Source organism: Fundulus heteroclitus, chromosome 16 (genome assembly GCF_011125445.2).
Source record: "Fundulus heteroclitus isolate FHET01 chromosome 16, MU-UCD_Fhet_4.1, whole genome shotgun sequence".
NCBI lineage: Eukaryota > Metazoa > Chordata > Actinopteri > Cyprinodontiformes > Fundulidae > Fundulus > Fundulus heteroclitus.
Genome location: NC_046376.1, coordinates 26,694,846 through 26,722,685, shown reverse-complemented (window position 1 = coordinate 26,722,685; position 27,840 = coordinate 26,694,846). Strand labels below are relative to the sequence as shown.

The window sequence follows — 27,840 nt, the reverse complement described above, 5'->3', positions numbered from 1 at the left end:
TATAATGGCCATGTGCAATATAGAGTAGATAGCTTTCATCTTGTGCTATTGACATTAATGCGTTCCTCTTTAGTTTAACGACCACAGGTTCATATCCTAACCATGAACTTTGAGCTATAACTTTATCATCTGACACACTTAAATAGAATCAAGATTTTAATACAAACAGAAACCTCATAGAATTTTAAAGATGGCCACAAATACAAACACAGGTTTAATAGGCTGTTGTGTACAATGTTGTGTACAATCCCACTACAATGCACAGAGGCCATACCATTTCATTAACATGCGTATCTCTTTATTTTGATAAATTATGGACCTAAATATTTGTAAATAAATACTAAAATCTAGCTGAGTTTTCACACTCTATAAAACGTCTATAAAAAACGATTGTCATGAACTTTTTATTTCGAGTTACAAACCTATTAGGTTAGTTCATAATTTTGTTCCCCCTTGGAGCAAGACATTACAGTTTCATGTCAACCAACATGCTGTTTTATGCCCATTGCATATACACTGCAAAAACAGAACTAAAAATAAGTAATTTTTTCTTAAAATGTGTGTATTTGTACTTTATTTGAGCAGGTAAATAAGATAATCTGCCAATGGAATAAGATTTTTGCACTTAAAATAGGAAGAACTCGTCTCCATCAACTTATTTCAAGTGCATTATATCTAATTATCTTATTTTAGGGGTAGAAATACTCATTCCATTGGCAGATCATCTTATTTATCTGCTCAAATCAAGGACAAATCCCTAATTTCGAGAAAACATTACTTATTTCTATTTCTGTTTTTGCTGTGTATCTTTTTTTACTGCTAGATTAGAGATTAAAACATATAGAGATAAATATTTGTAAAAATATTGGGGAGGTGGGTTGGCGGGGGTGTGGTGAATATCTTCAACAGCCTTCGGGGAAGAGGCAGGGTACTCCCTGGACAGTTTCCGGTCCATCCCTGGGCAACACAGAGATGCACAGGACAAACAACGGTGCACACAGACACTCATATGTAGGGGCAATCTAGAGAGACCAAATGACCTAATAACAGCCATGTTTTTGGACTGTGGGCTGCAGCCGGAGTCCCCAGAGATAACCTACGCATTTGAATTTCCCGCTTTGCTGTCAGTCTATCCCGTGGCAGCTGTGGCTACTAACATAGCTCACCACCATCGGCATGTGAATGTGTGAGTGAATGGGGGAATGACTGAATCTTAGTTAGATAAAAAAAAGAACAACAAAAGTGATATCATAACAAAGATTTGCTAATTTATAGCCAGTGTCCATGGGTGAAGAGTTTTGGAGCTCATCCAAAGTCTGTGGACTAGTCCTGGATGTTGAAGGCCTTCTTAAATTCTCGCTCAAATAACTGTTTCAGCTGTTCGCCCATGCCAAGGTATTCTGGATTGTTCTGTAAAAGAGGACAGAGGTTTAAGAGGACAATAGTTTACTAATAAGAAATAGATGTTTTTTAAAGGATCAATAAGGGATATGACTGAAGAAAAGAGCTGGAAAAATAGTGAAAAAAAATCTACATTTTTAATAAAAAAAATTCATAGGGATTTGAGCATTGATTTAAAATCCAATTTTTTCTCATTTTGGAATGAGATGAGATCTAGTTTTTACATTTGCGCTATATTTTCTTAACCGAACACGCAAAATAATATAGTATCATTGTTAAATTGGATATTAAAATACGGTTGTGTGCAATGTGCACAAGAATCACATATTTATACTAAAAAAAGTAAACTTTTACTAAAATTGAAACCTTTAATCAGCTTAGATACGATTTGAAATGTTCAATTTCTTGTAGCAGTAGATTAAAACTAGACTCGGTTTTTCTATGTTTCCTTTTACGCAAATTATTAGGAAATTGACTGTAATGTGACCCATATTAAAAGTAAGTATTGACTACATTAATTATAATCCATGTTATTTTCCCCATGTAATCCTTAAACAAAGTGTAATAATTTCAGCATTTAATCTTGATTCTCAGAAACACAAGATTTCAGTGCATCTTTTAATCTGTGTTAAACATCTTTCCACAGGACAAGTAAAACATTTCTCCTTCAGATTTTTTATAACCTTGCCTGCAAGCTGAATTCTCGCAGTATTTGTGTGTTCACAAACACATGAAAATCCATCTTGTCCCACTCCTGCCTCGACCGTTCGAGAAAGAACCAAAACGGGCTGGGCCAATGACGTCGCGTTATTGTGGTTTAAGACGGGACATATCAGCTGTGACGAAAGCAAGAGGCTTCGGTCCCACAGCCGAACCAAAACAAACATGGCAGCGCAGGAGGACGCAAGTGTAGCTGCTGCTATCACATCTGTTTTATCAGAATCCATGATTTCTTCTTTGAAAGAAGAACAGCAAGAAGTGCCTTGACCAGTGTGACTTGTTACGGATCTGTTACTTACAACATTTTCCGTGATTGGCTAAAACCTACCTTTGGTAGGCGGGCACTAGGCATCGCTTTGCCCAATCAGCTCTGCAAAATGTCCCTCTTTTCCCCAAACGGATTTGATGGGAGAAGACCCAGATCGATAATGCGCAGAACGTAGAGTGCTACACATTATCAATCTGACTGGCCAGGTTAGAAAACATTTGTTCTCTAAGAATAACTGGAAAAGAACTTAAGAAAAGACCAAGGGTCTCATTTATTAAGCCTGCGTATGCACAACACGGGATCTGAAACTTGGATACGTCAATTTTCCACGCAAAAATTGGGATCTATAAAAAAAAAGTAAAAAACTGTGCCGTCTTCATGGCAATGCTGACCCATATGTACGCTCATTTTGGAGACAGGGAAACTGGCAATGCAGATAGCAAAAGTGGTGCATAGCAGCCAAACCGCAACTCACCACTGAGCTCCCAAATTCTTTCCCCGGACAGATTTGATGGGAGCAGACCCAGACTGATACTGTGCAGAACGTAGAGTGCTACACATTATCAATCTGGCTTGCCAGGTCATTTTTTTTAAGGAATTTGGACAGATTATGACATAATTATTGAATTGATTATGTACATAAATTCGGTTTAACGTGGTTTATCATATGCTACTTAACGTGGAACTTTAATAACTTCAGGCTACAAATGTATTTGTGTTTGCATAAAAAAATTGTGAATCTTATGTCAAAACTTTTTGAATTAGATTCCCTCTTTGCAACTTGAAGTTGAAAATAGGTGATCCTCTTGTTCATTGGGAAATCCAAAATCAAGGCGCTTAGCTGAGGGCTTGTGAGTATTACTACCAGATGCCTCTCAGCCTGAGCAACTCCAGAGTAGGGGAGAGTCCAGGCCCTCTTCAGGAGCTGGGCTCCAGGGCCCAAGCTTTGTGTTGAGGTGAGTCCAACTTATAGCTGGTACCTTTCAACCTCGTACATAAGCTACTGTTCTGTACCATTTAGACAATCTCTTTATACCTTCAACATTTTCTTACCCTATTGAATGTAGCAGAGTTGGAGAAAATTAGTTGAACATCAGACACAAACTCGCCAACAGTCTGGTATCCTTTCCTCTGGAGTTTATCGGCGATCTTCTCCAGCCACATTGGAGCCTTAATAATACTGGAGTAGCTTTGTAACTGTGGGTGCCAAGCACAAATTGTGTTTCATTTACATCATTTTAAGATGAGAAGTGTTCACATGAGATGTGTTGATAATGAGATATAAAATAGAACAGCCATAATTTTTGCACTGTCTTCGAATTACATAAATTAAGTGCTGTAATATAATTAATAAAGACATGGATAACGACTTACATACTCCACAGGATTGGTGGAAAATATCTGCTCCTCATCAGCACTGCACAGACAGAGGAGGAGATATGGGCATTCCTGTCCATGAAAGAGAGATGGGTTGCAGCAGCGTATCAGAGTGGCAGGTGCTTATATACGGACTAGAACAGAGAAAAAGATGCTTACCAGCATATGCTGAGATATTTGGCGGGACATGACGACTTCAGTTTTCTGTTTGTCAGGGTAGCGGCACCCCTCGTTGGCTTTGAAAACACAGAATGTGCAAAGCCACTGGCCATCGTCCCTGAATATATATATATATAAAAAAACTCTGAGGGAATATAAACCTTTCTCCATATCTGTCCCATTGTGTTAACAGGATTAAAGAGTCAATTAACCACCTTCCAATACAAAATACGTGCACCGAAAATGTTGGTATGTTACACAGGCTTGAGTGGTAATACAATAAAAGTTTGTTACAAAATCTTTTAGTCTTTGTATAGGCAGTTGCTGTCTCTAAATGCATAATTCTGCTATGACACTAATTAGTACAACTTGGGCAGCAGGTATATACTTGTGTCCTGTTTTCACTGTACTACACTGTACTGTAAAGAAAAGATTTACAGTAAAACAAACCTGAGCGAACTCACTATAGCTAATAGTTTGGGTGTTTATTTAAGTGTTGTGATGTACGTTACCCAATCTAAAACACATTTTATGTAGGTATACTTTTATGTGGGTCTAAACAGGAGAAAATAATACGCATTTTGTGAAACATCAATGCCCTGCTGGAGTCACATAATCCAACATGCAGACATGAGGGATTTTTCATCAGTGCAGACAGAGCATCTGCAGGAAGTGGCATGGGACTAGGTAATATTTTTGCTGTCACTGCTGCAAAGTATGTGTGATATTTATGCATATTCCATTACATACTGTAAGTGCAGCGTACATGTCACCTCTAAAGCATCCTTTTCTTAAAGGAAGTTTTCTCTGTACACCCTTGAAATGCAGGACATATGCGTAACAGTGTGACAGAGAGGGGTATATGTGTTAAAACAAGTAAATCATATAGACACATATATCCTATAAATATTGTAATGTTCTGTTGTGGTTTTGGTTATTTTCAGTTAGTCAACTTTTCTGTTTTAGGATTTATTTCTGTTTTGTGGTGTTTTGATTTGTGCTTAGTCTGTTTGTAGCCTTCTAGTCTTGGTTTTATTTGCCTAGGGGTTTTCTTTATTAGTCAGTATGTTCCCTCTATTGCTTTCACCTGTTTTGGTTATTGGTCCCGCCCTTCTCACCTGTTCCTTTCTCCTATTTAAGCCTGCCTTAGTTGTTTGTTTGTTGCTGGAACGTCTTGTGTTTATCCCTCGCGCCAGTCTGCGGTAAGCCCTTTCCAGCCTCTGATTATTTTTGTTCCCATCCTGCCTGTCTGTCGGTCCGTACCTGTCCTGTTTTTTGAATCAGCCTTTTGCCACCTGGATTTTGTTATTAAAACCCTTTCTTTAAGTTCCAGCTCAGTGTCCGGCTTACTTTTGGGTTCTCTCGTCACAAATCATTACATTACGTTCCAGCCAACAATGAACCCAAAGCCGACACGTTATTTCCGTTCAGGAAGAGCTATGCTTATTCAGGCTAGCACTCCACTCACCCTTCAGCGTCCAGATGTCCCCTCACCGGACGTCCGCTGTCAGTCCTCCCCTGCTCCTTTCGTTCCAGAACCAGAGTTTTTTATGGAGGTCGACGCGGAGGTGGTGCGGGATTTGCGCCCGGATCTTTTCCCGGAGCCGACTCTGCCGGAAGCACCAGTTCCGCAGCAAGTTTCTCAGCCATGTCGTCGGAGGAGGAAACGATGGGCTGCGGCTTCTTCCTGCTCGGCGGGCCGGCGTCCTCCACCTTCCGGTGCTGTTGCTCCCACAGCTCCTCCTAGTGGTACCACTGATGATGATCACAGTTTATTGGAAGACAAAATAAGGTCCTTTGCCCCGGTGATTAAGCGTCTTAGGGAGGCCTTATTTGCCCAATATTCTGAAGAGCTGGAGAGGAAATTAAAGGAGGTGGAGGAACATTACAGGTCAGCCCTCCGGTCATTTTACAGTCGACCAAAGTCTGTCCCCGAGGGCCCGGAAGACGCCTCGGCCCCTGAGTCTGTCTCCGAGGGTCTGGAAGACGCCTCGGCCCCTGAGTCTGTCCCCGAGGGTCTGGAAGACGCCTCGGCCCCTGAGTCTGTCCCCGAGGGTCTGGAAGACGCCTCGGCCCGTGAGTCTGTCCCCGAGGGTCTGGAAGACGCCTCGGCCCCTGAGTCTGTCCCCGAGGGTCTGGAAGACGCCTCGGCCCCTGAGTCTGTCCCCGAGGGTCTGGAAGACGCCCTGGCCCCTGAGTCTGTCCCCGAGGGCCCGGAAGACGCCTCGGCCCCTGAGTCAGCCCCCGAGGATCCGGAAGACGCCTCGGCCCCTGAGTCAGTCCCCGAGGGTCCGGAGGACGCCTCGGCCCCTGAGTCAGTCCCCGAGGGTCCGGAGGACGCCTCGGCCCCTGAGTCAGTCCCCGATGGTCCGGAAGACGCCTCGGCCCCTGATCCTGTCCCCGAAGACCCGGCCGACGCCTCGGCACCTGAACCAGCTCCTCAGAGTCAAGACGGAGCCCTGGAAGGTCCGTCCCCGTCTAAGCATTACAAGGGGGTCCAGGAGATCCCACCTCTGTCCAGCCCCTCTGAGGGGGTTCTGAAGGGTCTGCCTCCGCCCAGTTCCCTAGTGGGCGTCCGGCAGGACCCGCCTCCGCTCAAGACCCAGGAGGGTCAGTCGCCGTCCTGCGACGCAGCAATCCAGGAGGATCAGTCGCCGTCCGGCGACGTGGAGACCCAGGAGGGTCCGCTGCCGGACCATGTTGTGTCGACCCAGGAGGGTCAGTCACTTCCCCACACTGGTTGGGTCCAGGGGGGTCGGGGCAATCACGTTCCCTGCCGAAGCAGAAGAGGACGCGTACGTCGCCCAACTCCTCGAAGGGTTGGCCGACCCCTAGGGTCTCGGAGGAGGGCCAAGAAGTCAAGTTGCCTTCAAGACCTTAGAGTCTCTGGATCTCCACATAAGCATTCACCTCCAGCCTCTCCACTCACCCTATGTGACAGTCAGCTGTCTGAGTTTTTATACTGGCTGTCACTCCCGGAGCCCCTCCAGAGACTGATTGGGCGATTATTCTTTTTTAAAGGACTGGCTGAAGCCTGTAGCCCGGGGCCTCCTGAAGCCTGTAGCCCGGGGCCTCCTGAAGCCTGTAGCCCGGGGCCTCCTGAAGCCTGTAGCCCGGGGCCTCCTGAAGCCTGTAGCCCGGGGCCTCCTGAAGCCTGTAGCCAGGCTCCCACCTTTGCAGCCTGTAGCCAGGCTCCCACCTTTGCAGCCTGTAGCCAGGCTCCCCCTTTAGCAGCCTGTAGCCAGGCTCCCCCTTCAGTCGCCTGCAGCCAGGCTTCCCCTTCAGTCGCCTGTAGCCAGGCATTCCCTTCAGTCGCCTGTAGCCAGGCATCTCCTTCTGTCGCCTGTAGCCAGGCTTCCCCTTTAGCAGCCTGCAGCCAGGCTCCCACCTTTGCAGCCTGTAGCCAGGCTCCCCCTTTAGCAGCCTGTAGCCAGGCTCCCCCTTCAGACGCCTGTAGCCAGGCTCCCCCTTTAGCAGCCTGTAGCCAGGCTCCCCCTTCAGTCGCCTGCGGCCAGGCTTCCCCTTCAGTCGCCTGTAGCCAGGCTCCCCCTTCGGTCGCCCGTAGTCAGGCTCCTTCGGTAGTCGCCTGTAGCCAGGCTCCTTCATCAGTCGCCTGTAGCCAGGCTCCTTCGTCGGTCGCCTGTAGTCAGGCTCCTTCGTCGGTCGCCTGCAGCCAGGCTCTTTCCTCCGTCGCCTGTAGCCAGGCTCCTTCGTCAGTCGCCTGCAGCCAGGCTCTTTCCTCCGTCGCCTGCAGCCAGGCTCTTTCCTCCGTCGCCTGTAGTCAGGCTCCTTCGTCAGCCGCCTGTAGTCAGGCTCCTTCGTCAGTCGCCTGTAGCCAGGCTCCTTCGTCAGTCGCCTGTAGCCAGGCTCCTTCGTCAGTCGCCTGTAGCCAGGCTCCTTCGTCAGTCGCCTGTAGCCAGGCTCCTTCGTCAGTCGCCTGTAGTCAGGCTCCTTCGGTAGTCGCCTGTAGCCAGGCTCCTTCGTCAGTCGCCTGTAGTCAGGCTCCTTCGGTAGTCGCCTGTAGCCAGGCTCCTTCGTCGGTCGCCTGCAGCCAGGCTCTTTCCTCCGTCGCCTGTAGCCAGGCTCCTTCGTCAGTCGCCTGTAGCCAGGCTCCTTCGTCAGTCGCCTGTAGCCAGGCTCCTTCGTCAGTCGCCTGTAGCCAGGCTCCCCCTTCCGTAGCCGTTAACCAGGCGCCGCCTCCTGTAGCTGTTAACCAGGCGCCGCCGCCTGCAGCTGTTAACCAGGCGCCACCGTCTTTAGCTGTTAACCAGGCGCCACCGTCTGTAGCTGTTAACCAGGCGCCGCCGCCTGTAGCTGTTAACCAGGCGCCGCCGCCTGTAGCCTGTAGTCCGGCGCCCTCCTCAGCCTGTAGTCCGGCGCCCTCCTCAGCCTGTAGTCCGGCGCCCTCCTCAGCCTGTAGTCCGGCGCCCTCCTCAGCCCGTAGTCCGGCGCCCTCCTTAGCCCGTAGTCCGGCGCCCGCCTTAGCCCGTAGTCTGGCGCCCGCCTTAGCCCGTAGTCTGGCGCCCGCCTTAGCCCGTAGTCTGGCGCCCGCCTTAGCCCGTAGTCTGGCGCCCGCCTTAGCCCGTAGTTCGGCGTCCTCCGTAGTCTGTAGTCCGACGCCGCCCCTAGCCTGTAGTCCGGAACCCGGCTCTGTCTTCTCTCCCTTCAGGAGTCGGGGTCTGAGGTTCCTGCTCCGCCGACGGTCTATGAGGTTCCTGCTCCGCCGACGGCCTTCTGTTGCCCTGCTCCGCCGGCGGCCTCCTGAGGTCCTGACTCGCCTGGGCCTTCCGCCGGAGAACCTGTCTCGCCTGGGCCGTCCGCCGGAGAACCTGTCTCGCCGGGGCCGTCCGCCGGAGAACCTGTCTCGCCGGGGCCGTCCGCCGGAGAACCTGTCTCGCCGGGGCCGTCCGCCGGAGAACCTGTCTCGCCGGGGCCGTCCGCCGGAGAACCTGTCTCGCCGGGGCCGTCCGCCGGAGAACCTGTCTCGCCGGGGCCGTCCGCCGGAGAACCTGTCTCGCCGGGGCCGTCCGCCGGAGGATCTGTCACGTCGGGGCCGTCCGGCGGGACGACCGCCGGAGAATCTGTCACGTCTGGGCCGTCCGCCGGGACGACCGCCGGAGAGTCTGTCACGTCTAAGCCGTCCGCCGGGACGACCGCCGGAGAATCTGTCACGTCGGGGCCGCCCGCCGGGACGACCGCCGGAGAGTCTGTCACGTCTGGGCCGTCCGCCGGGACGACCGCCGGAGAATCTGTCACGTCTGGGCCGTCCGCCAAGACGACCGCCGGAGAGTCTGTCACGTCTGGGCCATCCGCCGGGACGACCGCCGGAGACCCTGTCACGTCTAGCTGGTCTTCCGGGACGACCATCGGAGATCTTGTTTCGCCGGGACCGTCCTTCGGGACGGTCACGTATACTGTTTGGACTCTTTATTTTATTTTTTTTGAGGTTCGCCCGATGTGGGTTGTTTTCTGTTTTGGACTCTTGTTTTGGTTGTTTTGTCTTTTTTCTGACCCTCCTGCCTGTAGCCCCCTCCGCCCGCCCGGTCAGATTTTTATTTAGTTTTCTTTGTAGAGACGTAGGGCGTCTAGAATCCGCCCTTGAGGGGGGGGGCTCTGTAATGTTCTGTTGTGGTTTTGGTTATTTTCAGTTAGTCAACTTTTCTGTTTTAGGATTTATTTCTGTTTTGTGGTGTTTTGATTTGTGCTTAGTCTGTTTGTAGCCTTCTAGTCTTGGTTTTATTTGCCTAGGGGTTTTCTTTATTAGTCAGTATGTTCCCTCTATTGCTTTCACCTGTTTTGGTTATTGGTCCCGCCCTTCTCACCTGTTCCTTTCTCCTATTTAAGCCTGCCTTAGTTGTTTGTTTGTTGCTGGAACGTCTTGTGTGTACCCCTCGCGCCAGTCTGCGGTAAGCCCTCTCCAGCCTCTGATTATTTTTGTTCCCATCCTGCCTGTCTGTCGGTCCGTACCTGTCCTGTTTTTTGAATCAGCCTTTTGCCACCTGGATTTTGTTATTAAAACCCTTTCTTTAAGTTCCAGCTCAGTGTCCGGCTTACTTTTGGGTTCTCTCGTCACAAATCATTACAAATATTTAGATATGAAACATTAAAATGTGCTTTGTTTTGAAAAACCAGCACCGACTGCTTCTTCCTGTCTAGCTGCACAACTTGCTAGTGGCTACTGGGCTGCCCTGGTCTCAGAAGGTAGGAGACAACAGTCTAGTGTTGCCCATTTAACATCTTTGTTGCTACTTTTAGGGACTATTGAGACCACTCCAGCAACTTTGATTTTAAAAAGCACCTAGTAACAAGACTAGCGAGTATTTCTGTGTTAATAGTGACTTTACGTGAAAGCACAAATCGTTCTGTAGCTGCTGTTTTGCGGCGGCAGCAAGAGTTGGTGTGAGCTAGTCCCTACTTCCCTCAGTGCTGTCTCACAGGCACACCACAGCTGCTGCCGCCGCCATGTCCTAAGAGCCCCGCAGCAGTCAGGGCAAAGAGAGCTGAGAGGAGTTTTGAAAGTGGTCTTTTTTTGTCTCTGAAGCTGTTGTGCTAAAATCACTCCCTGTACCTTGTTCACTTTGTTTGCCTCTGATAACTGTCTTATTGGTACAGTTTATTTTATGCAGAGCAGATTTAGGCTCACAATTTGCATATTGTGTGAGTGAGGGGGGCATGTTTTAAACCTAGTCCTTATCGGCTTCAATATTAATGAGTGTGGAAAAGAGCTAATTCACACATTGTTGTTGTGAATTAGGTAAAGGTCATCCTCTAAATCGAAAACTCACAAAATCAAGAAATGCTAACTTATTTTTCTTTACTTCCCCACATGTACAATATAAAACAATCAAATAGATTTCAGCTCCGCATAGGATGCCTAGAGATACTTCCACGAAACCCAACAGGTAAAATAAGGGTTGTTTCCAAATGATGAGACTATCAAATAATTTTAGAAAAAGAATGGTAATTCTTACCTTACAATTGAGTCGTCTATATGAGGCAAATGGCAGTCCTGGTGAAATGATCTTGGGCAGCTATCACAGACCACCAACTTATCCTCTCGTTCAGTTTTACAGACGCAACACTCATCATCATTTTTCTGATTTTCCTGCCAAGTCAATCAGTCCATAACAATTAAATTCAAACATAATGTAATGTTGTCATATTATAGCTTTCTTTTCATGCAAACCAAGGAGCATTGCAGGATAAATGCATCGTAAAACTAACTGATCAACAAGTTTACCAGGTCTTGAGGTTCTGGTTTGCACAGTTTGCATTTGCAGAGTAATGAATGGATCATCAAGACCTTTGCCTGAAAGAGAAAAAAATGATAATCAGTTTTTGTTTTGCAGCTTGTGGTGTCTGACCATAACTGACTACTGACATTTCTCTTGTTATCTCCCCAAGTTACATTCAAACTCATTATTAGAGCTCAAAAACAGTTTCATGATGCAGCATCACTCGGCTTGTCCAAACCTAACGTGAAACTGCCTACTTCTCAGCTCCACTGATTTCATGTGAGTCACAACATACAGCGCCCTGCAGAATTATTCTAAGTCCTTAAACTTTTGCTAATTTTTTCACTACACAACCAGAAAGATCAGTATTTGGGGATTTTAATTGACAGGCCAACCATAAATTCCTGCAAAATAGTCAAGGGGGAAAATAATTAAGCAAAGCTTTCAGAATTTCTTACAAAAACTAACACCATGTTTTCATATCCACCCTCTTTACTCTGATAAAATAAATAAAAGCTAAATACATAGGAAGGGCATAATTATTTTATTCCTGCATGGTTTCAAGATGCCAATATTACGACGAAGTCGCCATGTCGACATTAAACTCAACATTTCGAGAATCTCAAATTCAGAACTGCGAACCTGGGTAAGCATCACTAGGGAAAGACGTTACATTATTGGTAGGCCAATGCTTCCAGTGATGATTATACAGTTGCAGCACGGCAAAGACTACCTTCACACTTAATTAAAACGCAGAGACTGCAGCTGTGGAGCGCGGTTGCTCTTTTCTCCAAACTTTGGAATGTCGAAATTAAAGTCACCACGATATATCAACTTTATTCTCGAAATGGCGAGTTTAATGTCGACAGGGCGACTTTAAAGTCGACACGTCGAGATTAAAGTCGACATGACATTTCAACTTTATTCTCGAAATGTTGAGTTTAATGTCGACATGGCGACTTTAAAGTCGCCATGTCAAGTTTAATCTCGTCATGGCAAAAATATTTTTTCTCTTCATGTGTGGCCCTAATACTCCGTCGTACAATCTTTATTTTTACTCCAGTGGTAGTTGCTCCTATTTCTTCAATGATGAGTGGAAAACTTTAATACTCAATTAATCTCATTTGGCTTCAGTTAGAATATCTAAATATTATGGAGCTAAATGGCTTATACTGTCAGATTTATTTGGATTGATTTACCATATAAATCCATAAAAAAAACAGTTATAGGCAGCAGCTTTTTATGCACACGTGTAGCTGATGTATATTTCTGATCTTGAAGTCTAAGTTTCTTCGGAAATCCATTTTTGCCTGCAGCAATTAAATCAGAGGCAACTGGACCTTTGCTCAGTTTTTCTGAAAACATTTCGACACCCTTCTGTCCTACATCAAAGGCAGTGAACGCTGTCAGGACTCAGCAGGAACACGATGAATCACTAAAAGATAGAAGCAATTTAACGCCAAACCAGATTTGTGACCTGTTGGACCTCTGTCTCTGAGACAACTTTAACAGACAGAAACATGGCTGACTCCCCAGTGTCAGCTATTGTTGCCAATCAGTAGAGGAGGGGGAGGAAAGCAGGGCACTCTGTGCTTACAAGGGAACACCTACACACAGAGATTATTATCTCATCAGGCGGTTATTGGGCAGACAACATTACCTCAGCCAGAGCAGAAAAAAAGGGAACACAATTATGTCAGGAAGTCACTACAATCTTGTGGTTATCCGAACTGGCCGTTTGGCCAACAAAACTAACTGAAAAAGCAACACGTCATCTGTGTTAGACTAAGAGAGGAGACAATGGAGAGACGCAAACACGTTATTCAATATCTGTCAGCAGGTCCTGACAGAAATGATTGTGATCCAATACGTGATTAGGCAGGTTTTGTTTCCTGGGTGTATTTTTATTTACTTTTGGCAAAGAACGAAGGCTGCATTGGAGTGTTTAGAAAACCTTTTGAGCCCCGTCCAGCAACACTCTATCAGCCCGTAACGTACAGCATCAAAAAAGGGCTGGAGAGAAGAGCAGCATCACATGCAAATGGTGAATCACATCATGCATTGCACTGTGCAGTAAGAATAATTTTCTTCCATTTGTTGCCTTTTGTTATACAGCCGACCGGCGCTGACAGTAACACAGCACAGAGCTGTGGCTGTAGCCAGCAAAGTAGTTTTAACATCAACTCACACACTGCTTCACACTGCTTCGCAATGTGCAGCACGTTAACATTGTATCCGTGAGATATCAATAAATTTCAGCAAAATCTCAGACTTCTGTTATCCCATGCGAATGCGACACATGAAAAGCAGACATAGGGGGTCATTTTTTAAATTACATGGAGTCCCCAGATAATGTCTATCTCGTGTGAATAGGGCTTATGACATAAACTGCCTAATCCCAAAGACAGAAAAAAATGCAGCAAACACTGCTCTGACTCCTACATGTGAGAAACAGAACAACAGCTACATAAATGCACGGCACAGCACAGGAGGGCCAGCAGCTCAGAGCAAGATTCAGCAGTCCACCTGCACCTCAAGAACAAAGGACACACTTTTGAAGACAATGATGTCCAGATTTTGGACAGAGGACAGAGGGTTTGACAAAGTGGTAAAAGAAGCCACTTTGGCCAAAAGAGAAATGCCAACACTGAGTGGGGGGATTGTGCTTCCAACTCCCCAATGTTTACAGCTCTGTCCTCCAACACGTTCCAAAGAGATTAAATAAGCAGTCTCATTAGGATTCAGCACCAGAATCCCAATGAAAGCGGATGAGGATGGGCCTCCATATCCTTAAAAACAGCAGCGCTCCAACTACAGATTGCTCAGGTGGCAGCCACCAGAACTTAAGGCTGGGCCATATGGCTTAAAAATCTCAGATTGTACCAAATCCGATTAATCGATTTTTTTCCCCCCTCCTTTTCGTTTTACAAAAAGAAGTTATTTTAAAAACTTGCTCTGGGAGTTGACCTAAATTCAAAGTGCAACTAAATACAAGCTGCCATTGTAAGCAATGAAAATATAACAAAATGTTTTCTGCTAGTGGTATTACACAATGAGCTAAGAACAGGCTTTACTTCACTTGTGTAACTTCTAAACTGGCTTAAAAAAATTGTAAATGAGTGAATTAAAGTCCTCTTTACAATATTTTGACTATATATTTTCCTAAACATATAATTGGCAATGCATGCTATTCTCTTCTTGGAAGCCCAATGAGTGAATTTGCAAAATAAAACCCTGATTTTCCAGAATTTAAATTTAAAAAAATTGTAGATTCAAATTAATCGATTAAATTGATTTATTGCACAGCCCTGCAAGAACTGACAAACGCTCCTGTATAGATGTCGAATCATTTTCAGAGAAACTGAGTGAAAGTCCGATTGCCTCCACTAAGTACTCTTTTGTCCCTGAAACAACTCTCAGCTGTGCTATTCTGGGTGCTATTCTAGTTTTTTTAAAAAGCAACCCTCAAAAGTAAATAGAATTAACCAAAGCAAAAGTTAATTTTGAATTTGCATTGATGGGCACAGTGAATCAGTCATTTATGACAGTGTCATGTGGGGTTTAGGATGTCATCCGAGCCAGGTTTACCTCTATGAGAACGCTGAGGGGTTCTCCCTTATACAGGATCTCCTTCCTCCAGGAGGCATCGCTCTGGTTTAACGCTACATTCACAAACTCCACTGGGGTCATCCAGCTCAGCTCAGTGCGAACACTTTTGCCACATTTCCCTAATGGGGGGAATGAAGATAACACCAGAGACATTTCATATATAGGTACACACTCTATAGCTACGTTTACGTGGACAAAGTAATCAGAATAAATGGGTCGATTGGAACAAAAATGCGTCATGTAAACAAGCCAATCGGAATATAATGATAATTAAGCTCAATCAGAATGAAATGAGAGGAGTGGTTTATGCCGATAAAGAGTCCGATCAACGTGCCTATAAACGCTTGTCAGAATCAAGTTTTTCCGAATGTGGCAAACCGACCCGAGTGCAGATGTGCGCCCGACGTTAACGTGACGTCTTTCCGCATTGTTGAGTGGTGGAACTACGTCGGGAAGCAAAACTGTCAGGGCTATCGATACAACCTTTCTGTTCGAAAACATAACAGAGCTCAAAATTGTTGCTTACTCAGTAACGTTTCAACCGTAATTAGAACACCATGCAAGTCCAGCCTGGGCGCTCGGAAGACGAACAAACTTGTATAATACTGCTTTATTTACTGTTTTGTTATTTTGCAAAGATGGAAGTACTTCTTCTGTGTTTTTTAGCGAAATTTGATAACGCATGTCGAGTGGTTATATTCTGAGTAAAGCCAGCTGCATATACACGCACTTTATGATCGGACTAAGTGATTGTGTGCCCATATAAACAGTACAATCTGATTATTTAATCCGAATACGTCTTAGTGAAATTTTGTGCACGTAAGCATAGCTTATGACAGCAGAACTGTTGTTTAGTTTAAAACTTATGGATGTTTCTTTTGCTGTAAGACGTGCATACCTGATCCAAACCGATCTTTGTACAAAGTTCCAGTTAAAGCTCCACACGTCACTTTAAACATCCTCTTGTCATGATCAGGGCTGACCTCTGCCGGCTCAACCCGTTCTTCCGTTTCTTCTTCTTCTTCTTCTTCTCCTTTGTGAGATAAAAGTCATCCATACGATACATACTGAGTCAACATCACCAGCTTCCTGATTTTACTAATGCTGTGTAGAAACAAGCACCTGTGTCTTCACCAGTCGAAGCCTCTGCTTCCTGGGGACTCTCTTCATCCTCGCTGTCCTCTTCATCTGACAGGGGGAGAAAAAGGACATTTTCAGAAAAAAAAATTTAAAAAAGCAACAAAGAATCCCCCTGTTGGTTCTGAAGCAACATACCTGTGTTTGAGCGACTGGTAGGAAACCGGGATTGCTTGGCCTGTAAGGAAGATGTGTATATATAGATGAGAAAAGAATAATTCAATCAAAGAATGATCAGGACTTCTTTCTTTGTTGTTTTTCTTTTACCGGTTTTCTTCTTTTTTTGTAGATTCCTGCCTTCAGGTGCCCCTCCTTTAAAGGAATTTCCAACAGCATGTGGTTTAGGTGATACAGCAAGCCACAAATTCAAGCTCGACAAATAATGCACAGCTCTAGAACTGCGTTTCAACAAACCTTAATAAGTTTTCCCAAAGGGATTCCTGCGCATCGGATGCTTAGCTTCCAGTTCCTGCTGCTTTCTTTCCCGGCGAACTTCTCAAACTCAGCGGGAGTGAACCACCGATTGTCCACCATAATGCATTCCTGGCCTGAAACGTTGAGAAAACAAACTGATCGATTCTTTCACCTAAATCCTTCCTGAAAAAATGACAAAAAGTTTATGAACGTAGGTAGCTGTCTATTTTTATTTATCTAACATGCAAAGAAGCCTTTGGGTTCCCTGCTGGTAATGGCATCTACCCAAAGGATAGAGAAAACTAACGCTCCTGTATGAAAGCAGATCCTTCAAACATTGAGCTTTAGTCATGCAGTCCGACCTTGAGCCAGTCTTTCTCGTCGGAGCATCCCCTCCACCTTTCCACAGGTCACAGGCAGCTGGGTCTTATAGAGGGGCCAGGTCCAAATATCTTTCGTCTCTCCCTTCTTTGGAGAAGCTGAGGGAAAAAAACAATTGACTGGGAGTTTATATTTTCAAACTGTAACTTTTTTCGTATTATAAGACATTTCACATATTCAGCCAGTGTAGCTGCTGTATTAAAAAAAAACGCTTTGTGTCGTAATAAACCGTAAACTGTTTATTACTGTCTATTAAACAGGTGGACAAACAACGGTTCTCAAAGGTGGGAACTCCTACATGCAGTTCCAAGTTGGCCGAATACAACAGAACGGGCAGCAAAGTTGACCCAGAAACCTGGCTTGGAAAGTCGCAGGCTCACTGACATGGCAGCTACACAAATAAGACCTATTGGAAGCTCCAAGAATAAACTGTTTATTTGTATTTCTGACACTTTGTGCCTTAAACAAACCAGGGATACACACAGCACCATGTTACCTTCAAGGCTACTCTGCAGTCTGGGAAAGTATGGAATTTGTGTCTAGTGTTTTCAAGGTGTGGAAAAAAAAAAAAAATTCCAGATATTTTTCCCTATCCTGTTGTCTAAAGGATGGTTCACACGGCAGGATTTTTAGCCTGATTTTCACTCCGATCTTCCTCTTCTGAGAGGCGGCGATTATCAGCGTATCTCTTTAAATAATCTTAAGAGAATATCCTGCCGTGTGTGGTGTGTTAAGAGCGATCGGGTCCGCTCGGTAGAACGTCGGGACCACTCCGACCTAAAATCGGGGACGAATGGCAAATGAGCACAGAACCTGTTGAATGTGACGTGTAGCCAATCAGAAAGCACGTTGAGGGATTCCCCGAGAGAGAGAAAAAAACAAAAAAAACAACAACTCGCCTCCATTTCATAGTGATGCAGGCGTAGAGCCCCCAGTCACGTTGTCTCTGCTTCTTTAACCAATGCCTTTTATTTTTGTTATGTTTTTTTTTCTCTCTGTTAAAATCAGTCCACATACTATCACCATTATTCTTCCTCGTTGTCCATGATCTTGAGAGGATTCGCAAGACTTCCCGTCTGACATCTGAATTATCAGAAGTGAAGTCTGTTTGTGTGTGGTGAGTTGAGCTCGCCGTCTGACCGGACACCACACACTGTAAGAGCAAACGTGTTTTATCTAGGATTTTTTTTTTACCGTTTCGTGTGGTGCCTCTCAGGCTTTGAAAATCGGCCGACTATTTTAAAATCCTGTCGTGTGAACCAGCCTTAAAACGTATAATTAATTTTGTTCTATCATCCTTAATCAAATTCTACCCTCCAAGTGTCCTTCCTTAATTGTGTCCTTCCTTTCTAGATTGTGTCCTTGCTTCCTTCCTCATGCTCTCTCCTTTCCTCCCTCCCTCCTTCTTTGCTTTCTTTCTTCCGTATTGCTGAATTTAATTTGCTTTTTGGTTAATATTCTAATTAATGACTTGCATCTTTCAAGTGATGCTATGAAAAACTACAACTTGGAGCCACCTTGTTAACATCTACGGAACATTGTGAAAACTGTGGATATCCAGCATATAACAGATCCTGACAGAGATGCACACATAGCAACAAAAGCGAAGCACAAGAGAGGTGACTTACAGTAATGTATTTTCTTGTGCTTCTTCCTCTGACCTGGAGACTGTTCTGTTGCAGGACCAGGCTGCTCATCATCGCCGTCGCTTCTGACTTTCCTCTTCTTTTTGGGGGACTTAGTTTGTTTCTGCTCTCTGTCTGAAAGCTTCGAGCTTCCTCTTTCGTCACTCTCTTCACTTTCCACTCTCGAGGGTAGTTCTGAGTCGAAGTGGTAAGATCCTGTGGTTAAATGAAATTTGACAATGTACAAATTACTGATGGAAAACAATAAAGGTGTATATAAAGGATAATTATATAGGACATTTTTTGACCAATCTGTATAATGTGATTGAATTTGACTTTGGAAAGTGCCTTGAGAAGACATGTTTCTTGAATTGGTGCTATATAAATAAAATTTAACTGAATTGAATAAAGGTTAAGATTTAAGGTCAAGTTTTTTTTTTCTTCAACACCGGAGATACATTAACAAGTTATTTATTATGAACCCATGTCTTTTACCAAAGAATGTAGGTTTAGTAATAAGTAAATTAGTGTCTATATAATTTTTAGAAAGAAAACTAGTTTTTCAAATACATTTAAAGCCACATCAGGAGCAAGAACCAGAATGCCAAGTGTTAACTATTCAAAAAACTGTAGAGACCATGTTGACATTTTGATAAATAGGCTGAAGAGAATCAGGCCTCGTATTTTAAAACCAGAAATATTCACCTACTACATAGTGAGAAAAGTTATTCTTTTATTTGTTTTGCAGTGTAATTCTTCCTTATATGGGAAGAGGTGTACATTGAATTATGTGAAACTCCCTGCCTCCATGTCTAAGGCTTCGTTCACACTGCATGGAAATGCAACCCAAATCTGATCTTTTTGTCCATATGTGACCCATATCTGTTTTTTTCACTGCAGTGTGAACAGCCCAATTCTGAACTTGTCAACCTCCCCCCCCCCCCCCCCCCCCCCCCCCCCGTTTTTTACGTCACTCTCCTGTCTCTCACTACATCCACTCACAGTAGCAGCAGTTAGCGCTCCATAAAGGACGGTCGTTAGTAGACGTGCTGCTTTCTTCTTAACTTACTTCATCTTGCTATGATGTGGTCTTAATATTGTCGGCTTCCATTGCTCAACAGCTTTCTAATAATAAGGAGAGACGCGCATTTTGTTCCGCATTTTAAATTTGTTTTCATGTTTTTTTAAAAGAAAACTTTATTGAACTCGTTTTGAAACAATTACATTCACCATTGCTTCTGTAAACAGTGCACTGCTCTGTGATGCCTTCAGCAAGTTTGTTTTTATATTATCAAAGGAAATATTCATTATTTCCCATAATAATTAAAACCATATTTCATTTTGTGAATTTTGTTACTCGAGTTTTCTTTGTCTGACTTTTTTTTTTTTTTGCTTTAAAACCTTTAAGGGAAAAAAAAGGGAACAGAAGCAATCTGTTAGAGGGCATATTTTCCCAGCACTATAACTAAATTATGTGTTGAAATATACAACTATCCCTGGGTGACTTACTTTTGTATATTACTTTATTTGTTTACTTTCTATTGCTTTATTTCATTTTAGTTCGTCAGAGTCCAGTGAAACAATTTTTAGGTAAGCATCTGTGAGAGCTTTAAATATTTCTTACCATCCATGAGGCCTTTGTGCAGCTGCTTCAGAGTGTGATACTGGTTCATCATAACATCCTTGAAGACACACCTCCAGAACACCCGGATGTACTTTGATTTCTTTGTCTCAAGCCAGTCTAAGATGTCATAAACAGCTCTTCTCAAATTGTTTTTACTCTTCATTCGGATTATCTTCTGAAAACACAAAAGCACATTGAGAGAAATTAGCAATAGATAACCCAAACTTGCAAAAAAATTCTTATTATTTGTCAGTTCAGCAGCGTCGACAGTGTTAGTTATGTAAATCTTAACATTTGTTCCCGCTGCCTTTGTTTAATGTTTTCCATCTCTTTACACAGGACTAAGTCAGAGTTTTTTGGTATGGGACAGTTGCTGCCATCTTTTTCTAAAAAAAAAATTGGATTATTTGCTGAAAACCAAAAAGGACGATTAACTAAATTGGAAGATGCCCTGATGCATTTCAGTAATCCAGGAAGAAAAAAAACTGATGTGTAGGTCCTGGCCAAAAGGATTGCCCAGCACAGAAGAGAGACAACTTCAGGCCAAGATTCGTCAGTTTGCTCTCATCTGCACACCAGCGGCCGCTATTTCATGAATGAAATCGTTCTCATCCCGGATAGGGAAGAATGTTGGTTGGAGAGGGGAGTACAGGAAGCCATTTTTGTGAAGTCAAACTGCCCATTGTGCCCCACTTACAATCTTGTTAGACTCAGCCCTTAGGGAACTATAAGCAGTCATCTGAGTACAAACGAGCAGTTCGCAGCCTGATGATCCTCTTTTGCATGTGATATATGATTAGTCCCCCCCCTTATGTCAAAAGTTTTGATTGATTGGTCCCCAGGCCCGCTTTGCTTTGTCTCTACATTAGCTACATTAGCAGGGAAAAGCTGTGCTGGACTCCTTCATTCAGTCTGATTATCAGAAACAATGAAGGACAATAATAACATGCTCAGCTCACAAAATATCCAAAATGACTTCATGACACAACAAACCAACATGAGCTGCCCTGGAGGTCTGCTGCTTCATCAGCTCAGTCTTCCAGCCTTTGTAGCTTAAACAATTAACACAACCACAGCCACAGCCTTAATATTCTCTAAATTGCCTCTGGTCTGTCCCTGTAAACATCTTTGATGTATTCTGGTTGTAGTTCTCCTTATCCCTATTGTTTTAGCAGAAAGCTGTAAGCCTGCTCCTAAACTGAATCTCTTGAAGAATATGTACAGCCTTTGCTCCGTCCAGACTTCCATCTATCCGATCTTCTTTCGGCTTGAAGCCTGTGATCTTCATCCCTGACCACACATCTCTGATATTGCTCCTCTGCGGTTTACTCTATAGCTTATTCCTATACACCTCTTTGCTATCGCTGATGTTAACTCTGATTTGTTTCTGTATTGAGCTTTGGAACCAAAGTCACTTTGCATTGTTGGATGTTTTACATCAAACGGTGCTGGGCGACGCCGTTTATGCAGGCCACACTGACCAAAACGATATGAATTCCGATGTTACCACTACTACTGTATATTCTCCTACACAATGCAGAAAAGCAGCTCAAAACCAGATGGACTGTATTGAGACAAACTTCTGCCAGCTGCCAAATAACTGTACATAGCTAAGATTGGAAATGCCAAGACATTTCAACGGAAAAATTGAAGCAGAGACCCCGACCATTTACCTCCACTTACATCCCCAGACATTTCTCCATACTCTGTGGTGACAGTTCTTACACCGCCAACAGTTTTAAGAATGATAAGTCTAAGGAAGTGCATGTTCAATTTACGAATAGCTGAGTACACAATATGGACATTTATAAACCAACAGATTTTGAATACATGGTTGTTCAAACTAAGGTATGTTGTTCTTGACTCCTTAATTATGCATATCTGCTAAATGTACACACTTTTAGAATCAATCAGCCTTTCCTTTCTGCTTTATGTATACTTTAAAATGTGAGCACATGATTTTTAAAGTGCATTCTGAACCGATATACAAAAAAACTATTCCACGTGATTGTTTTTACCTACCTTGAGCATATCTAATCTGCTCGTTTAAAAACAAAACAAAACAAAAAAACATAGACATTTCAAACTCGGACTAGATTACGCCATACTAATGAATAAAATTAAAAAATAATCAGGATTTAAGTGTTTGTAGTTTTTAAACAAGTAAATCAAAGGTGCTCAAAGTTCTGAAATATTAGGTGAAATTAGCCTTCAACCTAGCTGATAACCTCTTTGAAGTTATGTCATGTTTATTCTTTTACATAAAGTTATTTATTGCAACCAAGTTAATCATCCAACTGAAAGATTATTTGTGAAATTACACGCACATATGTAAAGATGTTTTTATTTGTATGGTCCTATCTTTTACAAGGCACAAAAACTGTTACAGAGGACCCAGCATACAGGATGCTACCTGGCAATCTGACCAAGATTCATCCAGAGGTTGGCCATACAATTGATCACAGTACTTCGGCTTCTCAAAAGAAGATACTTGACCAAAAAATATATAGATTAGATTCAACACCAGCCAAGAGAAGCCGTCCAGAAAACAAAGACACCAGCAAATCTTGAGTATTTTGTCTCCTCTGCTAGACACACTACAGTTTGTATTTGCAACCAAACACTATTTCCATGTGAATTCTAAGTTGTGCTAAAGCTCGTGTGTCTTTAACATATTTAGCATCAAGCTGACATCTCCCTCTATTGAATGATGGGATTTTGACCCCAGTACACGCTGTCTTTTATATCAAAGCCTCTGTCAGCTAACACAATGTCACCGGGTAACAATTTGGAGAGAAGGCCACAGTTTTCTGTTGTGAGCTTATCAGATGCACAACCACCCTGTCCCTAGAAAATAAAAGAAATAATCCCATATGGTGTAATACCAAAAAGGTATTTCATGGTGTGTATACCTTTGCAATGACAAAAGGACTGTGCACGGGCTGTTAAATTTGAGGGCCTTTCTGTCCGTATTTCAAAACAGTCAACAACAATGGCTACACGGTTTCCAAATGTTCCCAAAAACTGAGATGGCGTTGTGGCAATTTCAAATGAACCATTTGAAATTTAAAAAAAAATGTATACCTGCAGGAAAGGTTTAACACTGTCAAATAAGGCTAACAAAATGAGAAGACATGGAAGTCCTGTATAATATTTGACTCTTTTCGACATCCTTGATGTCTTTGTCCGTCTGTTTTTTTATTCAGCTCTTACCTGAGCTCCCTGTTCTCCTGTAACAGCGGTTTATTTCTGCTCTTCTGTATTTACACAACTGACATTGTGTTTGTTGTCTCTTTGCTGCTGGTTCATGAATGAATGAGCCTCACTGAGCTCCTCTTCTAGGGGTTTCCTCCACAGATCCTCCGACTTGCTCTCCTTCAACCTCCTCCACTACAGTCTCTTTCTGCCACAGGCTCTCCAAACTGTTTCACTCTTGTAGTCAACGATAATTTTCTATCTTTTTACCATACTGGTCGTGTGACCGGACATTACATTCAATAATAGAACAAGTTCCATGGGTAAAATATACCCAATACCATGGGTATATTTTATCAACCTACTAATGCGGAGAAGAGACATTTTTTTTCTGCAATTTTACTTGGCCTTTTCAATATGCCACTCAAATCCCACGGCCCACTGCGCTACTAACCACAACTACAACATTGACATCACGCTCCAAAGCTCTATAGCACAGTAGATATACTTATAAACACTGTAATTGCACATTACCTATAGATTTATCTTCAGGGAAAGTACATATTAATATGTATTGTATTGTAATGCTGCCTTATTCCACCTGAAATACCATTACACTGTCGGAAACTGTGTGCAATTTTCATTCTGTATGCCCTTTGTACATACAAAATGACAATAAAGTTGTCTAAGTCTAAGTATCATAACATCCACAATTTTCTCTGCTTTAATCTGAGACATATTTTATGGGTAAGAATAAGAGTGCTACAACTGTGCTCATTCCACATTAGAACGTCATGGTTTAGTTGACAAGACTCAACGAACGTTGGTCAAATCCCGACGAGGGATGTCGTTTCTCAAAGATACTACTGCGGATGTCAGAATACATTGAGGAATGGGCAAGTTAATATTATAATATGAACCACTAGGACCTCTGACCACCAGCAGAAGGCAAAGCCGGTGTAGCGTCTTGCCCAAGTACACAGCAACTAAGACAATCGGAGCGGGAGTCTGAACCGGCAACCCACCAGTTACAGATCAAACTTTTAGCTCTTGCGCCGCTGTCACAATATACATTAAAATAGTTTCATATTGATATGAAGTGACATTCCTGTTTGTAAAAACTGCATTGACGAATTTTATCATGCAACTGGATCCACTGTATTTCCTAATTTTCTAAAACCACTTTGATAGTTGACAGATTTCTTTTCAATAAAGCACGCTAATCTTTAATTTATCATCGTTTCCATTTTCAGTATTGCAAGTGTAAGACGTTAAAGCGGTTCGTCTATACATGTTTGGTTTTGTTTTTTCCTGTCGTGGTTTTCGTAGAGAGATTACTGTTGCTTCCTTTCAAGATTTTGGTAGTTTTCCTTCCTCCCAGACTCTATTATAAAAGTCTTAAAGAAGATCTTCTGATGACTCACTAAGGTGTTTTGCCATAGTATAACTTTGGATCTTTTCTGGACACTGATTTCTCACATTTGTGATGTGCTTGATTTAATTCAGTTTAGGTAAATAGTACACTTAATAAATTGTTTTACCTCTCCTTTTCTTTTAAATAATTCTCTATAGATTTGAATAAAAAGTTGGACCATCATTTCTACTTTCTCCTTATTTTCAACTTCATCATGACCTGCAAATCCCTCACCAAAATGTTCTTATCTTAATTTATATTCTTCCGTGTAACCTTTTATATACAATTTTGAGTACCGCAAATCCTTTTCAGCCTTTTAAAAGCTTTGTTTCTAGAGTCGCATGATCACACTCCTTTGTCCATCATGGCACAATCTCTGTACCCGTGTTACAGAGAAGCAAAACATGTCTTTAGAGCATATAGCTTTCAGTTCTCCAGAGAAAAGTGCGTAAATAATTCAACATTTAAACAGAGAAGAACCCATGCAAAGGACCAGCTCTACTTTTTTTTGTTAAATTGGAAGATAATACATTTTAATTTCATTTAGCTATTTATGTCAAAATAATTTTCATTACATACTTAGTAATGACACCTAGTGGTTAAAATCGGAACAACACATACACAATGCCTTTCATGAGGACCTGCCATTTACTCAAAGGTCTGCTGTTGTTGTGAAACTCCACTGAGTTTTTACTACCACAGGAGAATTATATTCTGTTTTATTTCTGGTTCACCTCTCTTACTGGCTTCCATGTTTGCAGGCTGCTGATCTTTTGCCAAAATAAAATACCAAAAGCTGCGCTCAGTTTTGGGAACCCCGGGAACTCTCATATGATTGGCTCAGGAACCAGGAAGTAAACAAGTGCTAAACTCTGAGCCAAAGTAGTTCTGGGGCCCGTTCTCTCTTTCAGGAGGAGTGAATGCTGCTTGTCAAGACTTAGATGCAATCTACCGGGTTTCCTTAGATAGGAAACTGTTATACCAATCTGTCTGATTTGATTGAATTTGACCTCTCTATAAAACGGCCCAACTTAATAAAAATAAAATGTTACATTCACATTTCTCTAACAGTGCTGTGCGCGAGGGATAAACAGTGGGGGGAAAAAATGCATAAATAAAGACTGTAAAGGGTTCCATCAGAGGGAACAGGAAGAATGACGGGTCTGAGCTGAAGCCACCGATGTCACAAGTTCCTTAAAATTACACTTAAAAGTGCATACCTAAATTACATGTAACGTAATTCTGCGCAGCAGCCCACCAAAGCACCGCTGGTTCTGTGTCGTTAAACAAAATAGCATGAAACGCAACTACTAACTCTCCTATTGACTTTAATTGGGACATCGGGTGGAAGGACATTAAAGGCAGTGGTTTACGTTTTGAAGGCTGGCCGCTGATAAAAGCCCCTGGCTCTGAGGGTAGAGAGGTGAGAGGAGAAGTAAGAGCGTTGAGGCACAGAAACACGGCGCGTGTAGTTAAAAAACTGCAGAGTTAATAAAAACGAAACTAATAAACCAGGCATGACCAAAGTGTGGCCCGGGGGCCATTTGTGGCCCCTGTGCTGGTTTTGGGTGGCCCCCCAACAGCATTTCAGAAAGATTTGGTCCACCAGCACAGGTGGCTGATGCAGATGGAAGATTTTAGTTTTTAATTAGGGCAGAATTATAGCAGGAAAGTTAAAACCCTACAATTAAAGATGTTAAGCAGCTACAACACAAAGTATTCATCTTTTAATAAACACACTTTTGACAGTGTCTTTAATTCCATAGTAACATCTATCCAATGATATTTAATTACTCAAACGCAGACTTTTTGTGCATTAAAATCTGCTGAATGAATTCGATTATTAAAATTGGCTAATTTCAGCAAGTGTTTTCAGAGAACTGACCCAAATCAGTTATTATTATATCGCTAGAACAAAAAACGTTCAGTTCATTGTTGTTAGAGTCAAATGACATTTTTCAGAATAATTAGCAAACAGGATGAATACGACAAATGAGCAAAACCCCTTTTCTTAAATTATGGATCCTAATTTACACAGTCATTTCCTGCAACAAATCTGACTTATTTATTTAAAATGATCATAGAAAATTAACATAAGGTAAATAATTGACTTTTTTATTTTTAAATGTTAATTCTTTGGCCCTCGGGTTTCTTTTGGCACATGTAACGAAAGAAATGGACACCCCTGTTATAAACAATGAATGAAGGCTTTATCTGACGGCCGTCCTCCCCCCTTGTGTACGCAGTACCGGACCGTGCTGGCTTGAAATGCGTGTGTCACACGGTCATTACGTGAGAGTTGAGAGCTCTGTTTTATTATTGTCATTTACCAGACACATTAGGTCCATTTGCACAAAGTAACAGTATCGGATCGGTATTACATCCCGTAGTCTACACAGTTTCGGACCGGAAAGGATCAATACCGGTTGGATCAAACGAGTCCCAAGTCCGTGTTTGATTCCCGCGCAGTCTGTGGGTGTGTAAACACGCAATAACAAACACGTCGTAACAACATGGCTTACCTTGTATCTGTCTTCCGGGATCAGGTTGTGATCCCTGAGCTGGCTCAGGAAGCTGTGCGGGGTTTCCATGCAGGACATCTCCGTTTTATGAGTGTGGAAGTAGTTGAGCAGCTCAGCGGGCTCCAGGAAGTCCAGCGGGTCCATCACTGGTCGGTTGTGGTTCCTGCACACCCAGCCTCTCCGGGGATCTCTGCTTCCTCCTGCTGCTGCGCACTTAGCTTTAAACGAGCGCAAAAACGGGCCAAAAGACTTGAAGAGAAGCGGTGAAAGAGGCGTGTTGGCTGAACTATTGTCCGCAGCGCAGCAGGGGTTGGCCGGAAGAACTTCTAAAGTCTTCGAGGTGGATCTGCCCACACAAGCTGTGTTGGTTCCTCCTCCTGTGACGTCTCGAAAATGAAAGTGATTCTGGGTTTATCGGGAAACCCTGCATGGCAACCCACAGGCACAAACAAATCAAAGTAGAAGCTGTAGATATACAAATGATGGTCATATGGTTAGGATATTGTGACAATTTAGATTTTTTTTTCTTCATTAATTCAAAAAGTGAAACTTGTATATTATATTCATTCATCACACACAGACTGATATATTTCAAGGGTTTATTTCTTTTCATCTCAACAATTATAACTGGCAACTAATGAAATCCCCAAATTCAGTATCTTAGAAATTTTAAATATTAAGACCAATACAAGAAAAAAAAAAGATTTCCAGAAATGTCGGCCAACTGAAAAGCATGAACATGAAAAGTATGAGGATGTG

The 27,840-nt window shown here is 43.1% G+C and overlaps 1 protein-coding gene across 3 annotated transcripts; it reads right to left on the bottom strand.

The window, feature by feature from the left end:
• Positions 1–883: 883 nt before the first annotated feature.
• Positions 884–27,407, bottom strand: sp100.1 (SP110 nuclear antigen, tandem duplicate 1). 3 transcript variants are annotated; one of them, XM_012873130.3, is made up of 16 exons: positions 27,082–27,406; positions 19,951–20,125; positions 18,330–18,542; positions 16,683–16,799; positions 16,321–16,454; positions 16,174–16,218; positions 16,045–16,084; positions 15,892–15,957; positions 15,668–15,802; positions 14,749–14,888; positions 11,166–11,234; positions 10,897–11,030; positions 3,926–4,043; positions 3,764–3,838; positions 3,443–3,586; positions 884–1,410 (listed from the first exon to the last, which is right to left on the bottom strand). In XM_012873130.3, the coding sequence occupies exons 1-16, from the start codon at positions 27,223–27,225 to the stop codon at positions 1,324–1,326; spliced, it is 1,836 nt and encodes a 611-aa protein (XP_012728584.2). In that variant the 5' UTR covers positions 27,226–27,406; the 3' UTR covers positions 884–1,323. The 3 variants fall into 3 exon arrangements, with proteins under 3 accessions (XP_012728584.2, XP_036004597.1, XP_021177504.2); XM_036148704.1 differs by having other exon boundaries at positions 15,668–15,799; positions 27,082–27,405; XM_021321829.2 differs by lacking the exon at positions 884–1,410 and having other exon boundaries at positions 3,563–3,586; positions 3,764–3,806; positions 27,082–27,407.
• Between the last annotated feature and the right edge of the window lie 433 nt (positions 27,408–27,840).

Bases quoted from the DNA above. Each gene is read 5' to 3' on its own strand.
- sp100.1 (XM_012873130.3), bottom strand. From the start codon at position 27,225: ATGGACCCGCTGGACTTCCTGGAGCCCGCTGAGCTGCTCAACTACTTC. The intron at 16,085-16,173 runs GTAAAAGAAAAA...TCTTCCTTACAG, and splicing joins ACAAAAAAAGAAGAAAACCG to GCCAAGCAATCCCGGTTTCC. The intron at 1,411-3,442 runs GTAAGAAAATGT...CCTCTTTTACAG, and splicing joins ACTCTGCTACATTCAATAGG to AACAATCCAGAATACCTTGG.